This window comes from Aspergillus saccharolyticus, assembly GCF_003184585.1.
Source record: "Aspergillus saccharolyticus JOP 1030-1 unplaced genomic scaffold BP01scaffold_3, whole genome shotgun sequence".
NCBI classification, from domain to species: domain Eukaryota; kingdom Fungi; phylum Ascomycota; class Eurotiomycetes; order Eurotiales; family Aspergillaceae; genus Aspergillus; species Aspergillus saccharolyticus.
In genome coordinates this window covers 696,681-706,139 of record NW_020290613.1, presented here as the reverse complement: position 1 = coordinate 706,139, position 9,459 = coordinate 696,681, and the positions used below count along the sequence as shown (strand labels likewise).

At 51.6% G+C, this 9,459-nt stretch overlaps 2 protein-coding genes across 2 annotated transcripts; both read left to right on the top strand.

The window, feature by feature from the left end:
- Positions 1–1,701: 1,701 nt before the first annotated feature.
- BP01DRAFT_288398 (uncharacterized protein) lies at positions 1,702–5,492 on the top strand (the record flags this gene model as incomplete). Its single annotated transcript, XM_025571535.1, has 5 exons — positions 1,702–1,776; positions 2,782–3,028; positions 3,089–4,150; positions 4,496–5,215; positions 5,296–5,492. The coding sequence occupies 5 exons, from the start codon at positions 1,702–1,704 to the stop codon at positions 5,490–5,492; spliced, it is 2,301 nt and encodes a 766-aa protein (XP_025434920.1).
- A 1,752-nt stretch (positions 5,493–7,244) lies between these two features.
- bgt3 (putative cell wall glucanase) lies at positions 7,245–9,395 on the top strand (the record flags this gene model as incomplete). The annotated part of the gene is made up of 2 exons (XM_025571532.1): positions 7,245–9,202; positions 9,251–9,395. 2 exons carry the CDS (start codon positions 7,245–7,247, stop codon positions 9,393–9,395), a joined length of 2,103 nt encoding a protein of 700 aa, XP_025434919.1.
- Positions 9,396–9,459: the final 64 nt, after the last annotated feature.

The window sequence follows — 9,459 nt, the reverse complement described above, 5'->3', positions numbered from 1 at the left end:
TATACATGCATACGGGATGCTTGACCTACAGACCTACAATTATGCTTAGCCATTGAAGGCTCATTTCACATATCACTGAACAATGATGGCTGTGTCTATGGGCAATATCGCTCAGGAGGTCTTCTCCCAGTCTCTTCTAGATGACGCAGATATTGCTAAGGGTTCGGGGGAGGTCAAATGCGCTCGTTCGAGGTTAAACTTGATGTTCTAAATCGCATGTTAGTCTCTTCTTTGCGCTGGGCTCTAGTGGTTCTTTGTTCTGTCTTTGTTTGACCATTTTCCAAGTCGGAATCAAAATCTGCCTTCCAAAGTGTTGAACATACGTGCTGTCTGCGTTATTTACCCACTGTCTTCCAGTGCTTCTGCAAGTATCCCTCCTTTTCTTATCCATCACCTGATCCGCGTACTTTCTTCAGTATCAAACCAAGAAACATTGGAGAGGCATATGCCTACAAGCAGGCTTCGGTGCATCATTTTCTGTTTTTTGAACCTCTCTACCCGACTTATGCGTACCATACTTTCTCTCCGGTTTCCTTATTCTCACACTGCACTTCTGTTGCGATCAGAAAAATTTCGAGTAGTCGATTTACCGTGTCGCTGCATGTTGTCAACTATCGAGTTCTTTGGAAACATCTAGGACGTGTTGTCATCTGTGGACGGTCTGCTTCTCACCAGTCCACAAGTATCTGGATGCTATGCTATCTCATACCTAACGCTGTTGCGGTCGTCTCTGATCTTTCTGTCCTGCATCCATCCTGGTCAATATTACACCACCTTCCCGCTAGTAACAAGCTCACTCTGATATCTCCACTAACAGCCAAATCCCTCTAACGCTGTCCTGCCCTCCATCACTGCCATTATGTTTCCAATGCCCTTTTCTCCCTTTAAAGATTTTTCTCCATCTGGTCTTAATATTTAATGGTTTTTATTTTTTATTTTTTTTCTTTTTGCTCTAATCCTAATTCTAGATTTTTATTTTCGAATATTATTTTCCCTCCAACGTCCCCTCTTTTCTCTCTTCCCCTCTCACTTCATCTTTATTTCCCCCTTCTCCAAAGATCTTAGTCTTGTATTCCATTCCTGTTCGGGGATAGTTGTTGGTTGTCAACATCCTTTGGTGCTGGAGAATGGATCTCTCGCGCAGCTAAATAACGACCCTGGACCCTCCACATTACACTCGCACTCGCATCGCACTGTTTAACCCATTGAGCCAGCCAGGCCTTTTGCTTTCTCCTCTTCCCCTACACAACCCTTCTCCCCTCCCCCCCCCCCCCCAAAGGCCAGTCCAGAGCCACACTGACCATTGAGCCACTACCGTTTCCCTTCAGCCTCTCTTTGATTTTGGTCTTTACCTGTTCGTCTCCCCCTAGTCAAGATATCCTTCCCGTAACCGTTGTGGTGCCGCCCCCTCCCTCACTCCCTCTTCTTCATCCTCCGTCCGAGCTTGGACTTTAGAGACCACTCACCCTCGTCCCCCAAGAGAAAGACAAACCTTGTTCTACAGTGTCTTGACTTCCTACCTATATTATCTTCTACTATCGCAAGTAAGGTCGAAAGTGAAAGACAAAAACAAAAGCAAAAAAGAAAAAAAAAAAAAAAAAAAGGAACGGAAAAGATACAGAAAAGACGTACCAATCTGCCTGGCACGAGGAACACGAACTCAACGAGCAAGACATCAGTCGAGGCCATTTGAGGTCAGTCATGACCGGCATGGTTCAGACTGACCTGGCTCATCCACCCGCAACTAGATTCAAAGACGAACCTGCAGAGGATCCCGTGAGTGCATTTTCTCTTTTTCTCTCGTTCGCTGTCTGAAAACCTATGAAGCAACCCTTCTCCTTCGCTGAGTCGTACTCCCGTGTTTCGCTTTTCTTGCATCTTTTTCCTATTGCGCTTCTCGTATAGCTGCTTGGCTTGGCCTTCAAACAAGGGCAACCCAGTCTCCCGCGCATGTGCTCTTCCTAGGAAGCACCCGGCAGGACTCGTGGATATTTATCGACCCCGACCATAGCCCGACCAGAAGAGCTTCTGAAGCCCTCTCACCAAATCTCAAACGATAAAGGACAAAACTTCTTTCTGGTCAGATCGTCGGCCTGATGACATCTGTTGTACGTTGTTTACGACTGATCACTTCAGAGCGGTTATGCTGCCCCCCAATCGGCGATTCTTCCTCCTCATATGCCAATGATTCTGTCTGAGTTGCATTGAAAAAGGCATTCTCAAGCATTCTCATCCACGAGGTTCTGCATCAGCTCTGGCGGGTTCATGATGACGTCGCAAAAGCCAGAGCCGAGAATTTCGCTTGTGCGGCCTCTAGGATTCCCGAACTGCTCCTCCCGAAGTGTGACTAGGTAGCTGAATTGCTTTCAGCTATCGCTACGACAGGGGCGCGAGGGGCAGTTCTAGTGGCTGCTACGGACCGAGGGAAACAATGTGCTTACGAAGGCTGAGAAGGCGCAGACGACGACCGAAATCGGCCCTGGTTTGGACTGGATAGTAGAGTTCACTGCCGCGGTGCATTTCTCTTCGCCTTGAGACACAGGGAGCTCGAGTCCTTCCTTTCATACGTTTTTCTACTGTTTACCTTGATATAGATCGAAATTCCTTGCAGTGCAGCTTCCCTGTCTTTTCCTTTGCTCTCTACAGATTCTGGCAGTGGCCTAAGATCTGACAATGACATTTCATTTGCTTCTAACAAACACACATCACAACTCTTCTCGCTGGGACATCATCGCCATCCCCCATGATAAGTGTCCAGGCTAACCAATTGCTTCATTCAAGCTTCGGCATCAAAGCGCGCAACACCACCATCTTCAGCATCCTAGACCTGCAACCGTCATACAATCATCGAAACAACCAGGGTCACCCCATCAGCCATCGACTACCTTGTCTTCTGGGCCATACAACTCCCACCCATTAGCGCACGGTGTCCTCCATCACCCTTACGGTCCATCACAGGAACAACCATACTACACACCGCATTCAACCTATACAACAGCCAGTGCACCGAGCCAGTACCCGTCGAGTGGTATGCATATATCGTCAGCTCCGACCTTCAAACAGAATGCATGGCTGATTGGCGTAACAGGCCCCTCTGAAATTATGGCAACGGCTGCACAGATGCAGAGGCCATATCCTCCGATCTATCACACACCCCAATCCAGTTCACCCGCTTCAGTAGCATCGCAGACCCACGAGCCGCACAGTCGGAACATCTACACACAATCGCCACAGATGACGTCTCAAATGTACAGTTACCAACCCTATTCGCCAATGAATCCAGTTCAGCCCTCACCTTATGGGCCCAATGCATCGCCTCAGCAGCATCCCCTTACGACCCAGTCGCTGATGATGCCGCATCAGACCAGCACTGCACAGTTGCCTCATCATCCCACCCAGGGCCCGAGTAGTGCTATTGCAAACAGTCCCACTGCTACCGTACAACAACCAACTCCCCCCCAGAGAAATATGCTGAATCCACCGCTCCCTGCTACGACCGCTGCACCCATTTCAGGTAGTATTGCTCATCACCAGAGCTCAAGTGTTGGTGCAAGCTCTAGTGCAGCACCCGGGCCAATTCCTGCCACGACGCCTCTCGTTGTTAGACAGGATAGCAACGGAGTTCAATGGATTGCATTCGAATATTCCCGGGACCGTGTGAAAATGGAGTATACTATCCGATGCGACGTCGAGTCAGTGAGCGTGGATAACCTTAGCCAGGAATTCAAGACCGAGAACTGTGTGTACCCTCGTGCGTGCTGCAGCAAGGATCAGTACCGGGGTAATCGCTTGGTGTATGAAACGGAATGCAACGCCGTTGGATGGGCATTAGCCGAACTTAACCCTGCATTGAGGGGGAAGCGCGGTCTAATTCAGCGGGCTGTGGATAGCTGGAGAAATAGCAACCAAGATCCACGTCTTCGCAGTCGCCGTGTGAGAAGGATGGCTAAGCTGAACAGACGACAAGGGCTTCCCGCACCACCACCACCGCATATGGCACCATCGACGCCGGTTGCTCCGGGTATCCCAGCCGCCAATCTGGCTGCAGCCGCTCCACACCCAGGGCTAGGGCCCTTGGCCATGGGCCCCCCTCAGCTACACCATCACCATGCCCAACCCGATGGAGGTGCAGCCCATGAAGAAGTCAGCGGTATGTACCACAATCACGTATGAAGCACTTCTTGTTCCGACTTTTGTTACACAAAAACGACAACCGTGTATCATGTGTATCATGCCAAAGTCGCTTCCTCGATTGAGAGGAATAGTCACGACTGGCCCAATCTTCATGGAAAAATAAGTTCTGTGCTCTATGTACTTCTATCTGCTGTTTCGCCTTTCATGTTCCAGTCTCCTTTGTATTGCTTCCTATCGATTCTCATACCCAATTTGCCTTGAATGTGTTGCAAGTGCACTCGATCTGCTTTTGCTTGCTTTAACCACAACACCTTGCTTCTTGCGTAGGCTAATTTTATAAACTTCATATTGTCCTTGTCAGGTCCTCCGGAATTTCCGAACGGGATCCACCGTCCACTTGCATCAGATCATCCGCCGCCTGGCCAGTCCCCCACAGAACTTCGCAACGCCCAAGTCTTCCATGGCTTTCACTCTTACCCAACGGCAGGCAATATTGGCAGTGGACCGCGGGGTCCTTCAATACCACCACTGCTCCGGGAAAGTGGCATAGGGGCTCTAGGGCGGCCTCCAACAGTCGCGACGGCGAGCCGTATTAGAGAGGTAGAGGACGAGGAGGAGGAGCAAAACCCTAGCACTGAAGCTCTCTTTGGCACCCCCCCGGGTGGCAAACCTCGCAAATTCATCCTGGTAGACGACACCCAACGCGGCGCACGCGTTCGGGTGAAGGTTTCTTTGGACCTAGTTGATATGGATGAAATTCCTGATTCCTACCGGAGGACGAACTCGGTATTCCCTCGGACCTACTTTCCTGTTCAAATGCGAAGCCCTCGCGCCTCAATCGTGCCTGGCAACAGGTTCATCAAGGATCGCTCCGAGCTCGACGATGAAGACGACGAGGTACCGACCGCGGGACGGGTCATGGTTCCCGTTCCTCAAATCGATGGTGAGAGCGATATCGCGGTTCCTCGGCTATCTCGAGCTCGACGACGGAAGGAGGTTCTCCTCAACGACTTGGCCTACCGAATTAGCTGGAGCCAAAGCCGAGTATTTGCAGGACGGATGATGTTTTTACAACGATCACGTACGTATTCTCCGTGTAATCCTTCGTGGAATCCTGTGTATCCGTGACAGATATTGAGTCCGATATTTTGAAAATGATAGTGGATGCATACCGCAACAAAATGCGCGCCGCGATGGTGGCTGAGGGCCAGGACCCTTCGGCGATCCCTCAACATTTTGAGACGCGAGCGGGAAAGCGGCGCTTTCTTGAGCGCAAGCGACGAGTCACCCCCGCCAGAGAGGCCACGGCACATATTCTCTCTGCCTCCCGACACAGTGCGGAAGAAGTTGAAGCTTGAAATCTCTTTGTCCTAGTTGCTCTTGAGCAAGAGTTGGGATCTCTCGCTCATTGCGACCGCTTACGTTCCGATTTTTCTTGATGTTTCCCAGCGTATTCTTCTTATGTGATGCCTCTTTGAACTACTAGTTCCTCTCGGCGATCACGCCGCCTTCTCTGCACACACTCCTTTTATTGTTTCTCGAGTCATTTCTATGGAAGCCCGATCCTGGGCTATTCTGGTGATCATTTTGTAGATTTTCCGCTGAGATGAGACCACGATGCTTAGGGAAATCATGGCAGTCTTGTGAGATCCGGTGTTGAAACGAGTTGTGTCTTCTGTTGTCTCCAAATTGTTCGATCTGCCGTACATTTGGATTGTGTCGCGAGGGATCTACGACGAAGCTACGGATATCGCACTGACTGAGCGGAGAACGATAAGATTATGACTTGGTCTCGTGTGGAGGCCATGTTCGAGGGCGAGGCGTGGCTGTTTCTGATGGAGTTGAATCTGTTTCGCATATATGTATGCTGTATGTATATGCTGTATGTATGACTCGTTCCACTGCGCGTGGTGAAAGGAGGGAAGATGCATATTTTTCTTCTTTCCATTCGGCTTGTTGCATGACTCTGTCCGCCTCGTTGCGCCATTTTGAGCCACCTGACTGCGGTTCCGAAGTAGGTCTGAGATAAGTAGTACTCAAAGTCGGGACTATTAGAGTGGTAAGATCCGTTTGCTGTCCGGTGGTGTAGCCTACAACGCCACGTTGTGATTGTCGAGGTGTTCGTACAGATTGTTCTAAGACGAAAAAGAGAGAATAGCAACTGGAAAGCAAAGAAAGGCATTTATCCGCGACCGGACAAAGCTCCAGACTGCAGTAACTATCACACAGCCTGGGCTTTCATGATCGACATCCGGAACCGGGTGTGGCCTAAACGGGATTAGTCACAGACCCTGTTTTTAGTTTGGACCCTCTCTGCTCCCTTCCAGTAGTGCCGGTAGTGCCATCCATTGCATGCCCACCATGCCATCATGCCCTGTCGCCCGCCCGCCAGGTGCCAGACCGGGTACTCCGCATTCTGAGGAGACTCACTCCGGAGTAGAAGTTACTAACTATAGTTAAACTAGTAATACGAGTAAGAAGCTTTGCAACGAGTCGACCTCCGCTTTCGTTGCCCGGTCACCAGCCGCCGCCACCAGGTCCAGTGATGCATGCGGTGAATGAATTCAGATCAACGCCGGCTAGTTATTGTCAATAAGTACGGATGTTTGTCTTATCTGTACTTCGTATGGTTGCGTCGAATAGTCAACCTTTTTCTCCACGTTTTGTTTTTCTTTTTTGTTTCCAGTCCCTGGCAGTCTCTCCCACGGGCCATTCCCCAACGCACTTGCCGCGTCGCATGCTGTTCGCGTTCCAAACCGCTGTCTCGCTCCTAGTCAATATCATTTAGTGAATGACCTTCCCAGTGGTTCAATCCCGCCAACTTGCCTTGTCCCGTTCCTTCGTCCTTGCCTGATCCTGCTGCTATTTTCAGACCCTCCAACCAACCTCCCCCGAACTCCTCCCCCCCCCTCTCCCCGCGCCTTGCCGTTGCCTCTCCGCCCTCCTCGGTTACAAAGCTGTGTCCCTAACTATTGTTTGCTTACCTCTATCTCTCCCGCATCTTCCGGCATCTATCTTTATCTTATCTAGGTTTGTCTCTTCAGCTCAACTTCCCTGAGAAAAATCATTCAGCGCCATCCTGGCGTAATCAGCCATTCCTTCTTACAGCCATGTCCGGGCTCAACCGGGCATTTAGTTACAGCGAAGGTGATGACGGGTCGGTGGTCGCAGGTTCACGCCAGCGGTTATCCCCAGAAGAGGGACGTCTCATGGACGGCAGCAACGAGTACAGCGCCATGGACATGAACCGTACCCCCACACTACACCAAAGACCGAGTCAAACGGATAGCGACGGACCTTTGGAGACAGTGCCGGAGAACCGGAGCGTAGAACACACACGCACCCATTTCACCGCAACGCCGGGGATGGACAACATGGGCCCTTCAGCCGTGGGTGGAGGCATCAGTGGTATCGCCCTGGGCGTTGCCAACACCCATGACCGTCAGAGTGGAGTTGACGCTTTCAGGGAAACAGCCGGTCCGTTGTACAATATTCCCGCCGAACGAGACTACCACACCACGGGGGCCGAGAATCCTTACGTCCCTGCACCACCGCCCGACGCGGAGGAAACGGTTCATGCCGGCTCGGGTACTCTGCGGCCGCGCGACTCCTATGGGTCTCATGTCGCGCTTCGTACGGCGGGTGCAGTCACAGGGCACTCGACCCCAGCTGCAACGCCTTCTCAGCACAGTTTTCAAGATAGTCCCTATCAAGGGGTCGGTGCGTTCAGTGAGGGCCCGTACCAGCGGCAGTCGGTATACTCTACGCAGAATTACCCACTCACCTTCAACCCGGATGAAATCGCAGATGACGGGGACGATGGATTTGTCAATGTCGCACCAAAGGGGGTATCGCCGTCAAGGGATCACAGTTTGCACGGGACAGCCGGTGCTGCTGCGGTCGGTGGAGCTTCAGCAGGTGGTATCCTAAGTGGGCTCCGAGGCTTGTTCGGAGGGGGGAAGAAAGACTCCAGTCCGTCGTACGGACCTGTGCCTGGCGTGGGTCTGGAAGCAACCGAGAAGGGACCCAGAGCGGGCTCGATAGCCGGAGCAAGCAGGCGGAAGCGCGCATGGATTGTGGGACTCACTCTCGCATTCATTATTGTGGCCGCCATTGTCGGGGGAGCGGTCGGCGGCATTTTGGGTCATCGGAGTAGCGAGGCTCCCGCTTCGGCAAATGGTTCGGACAGTTCCGCGGACGGCTCTTCGGACTCGTCGGACTCGTCGGATGGACTACTCGACAAAGATTCTGCGGAGATCAAAGCGTTGATGAACAACGCTAACCTGCACAAGGTTTTTCCTGGGTTGGATTATACACCCTGGGGAGTACAGTACCCGCTTTGCTTGAAGTATCCTCCATCCCAGAATAATGTCACGCGCGACCTCGCTGTGCTCTCACAGTTGACCAACACCATTCGACTATATGGAACAGACTGCAACCAGACGGAATTGGTGCTGACTGCTATCGACCGCCTCGATCTGACCGACATGAAGCTTTGGCTGGGTGTGTGGATCGACAGCAACCAAACGACCAGCGACCGCCAGGTCAAGCAGCTCTTCAACATCATTGATGTAGCTAACAACACCTCAATCTTCCAAGGAGCTATAATTGGTAACGAAGCTTTATATCGGGCAGGCCCGGACATTGCCACGGCCCAGAAAACCCTGATCAGCTACATGACCGACGTCAAGAACCACTTCAAGCAGAACAGCATCGACTTGCCGGTTGGCACGTCAGACCTAGGTGATAACTGGAATCAGGAGCTGGTCGATGCCGCAGATTTCGTCATGTCAAACATTCATCCGTTCTTTGGCGGTGTTCAAGCCGCCGAGGCAGCCAGTTGGGCTTGGAGTTTCTGGCAAAATCACGATGCTCCACTGACCGTCGGCACCAACAAACAACAAATCATTTCCGAAGTGGGGTGGCCTAGCGGTGGAGGGAATGACTGTGGTGATGGTGATAATTGCCAAACTGACACGCAGGGAGCTGTGGCAGGCATCGATGAAATGAACCAATTCATGGCGGATTGGGTCTGCCAGGCACTAGAGAACGGGACTGAGTATTTCTGGTACGTCAGACGTCAGTTGATTGTGGTATTAGGTCTAATGGATTACAGGTTCGAGGCCTTCGATGAGCCTTGGAAAGTTCAGTATAACACAAAAGGCCAAGAATGGGAGGACAAATGGGGGCTGATGGATGCGGCTCGCAAGCTGAAACCGGGACTGAAAATCCCCGATTGCGGCGGCAAGACCGCGGCATGAACGACATTCACACTCTCCACCTTTTACTCCTGATCAAGTTCCGACTCAGCGTGTCGTGAGTCTT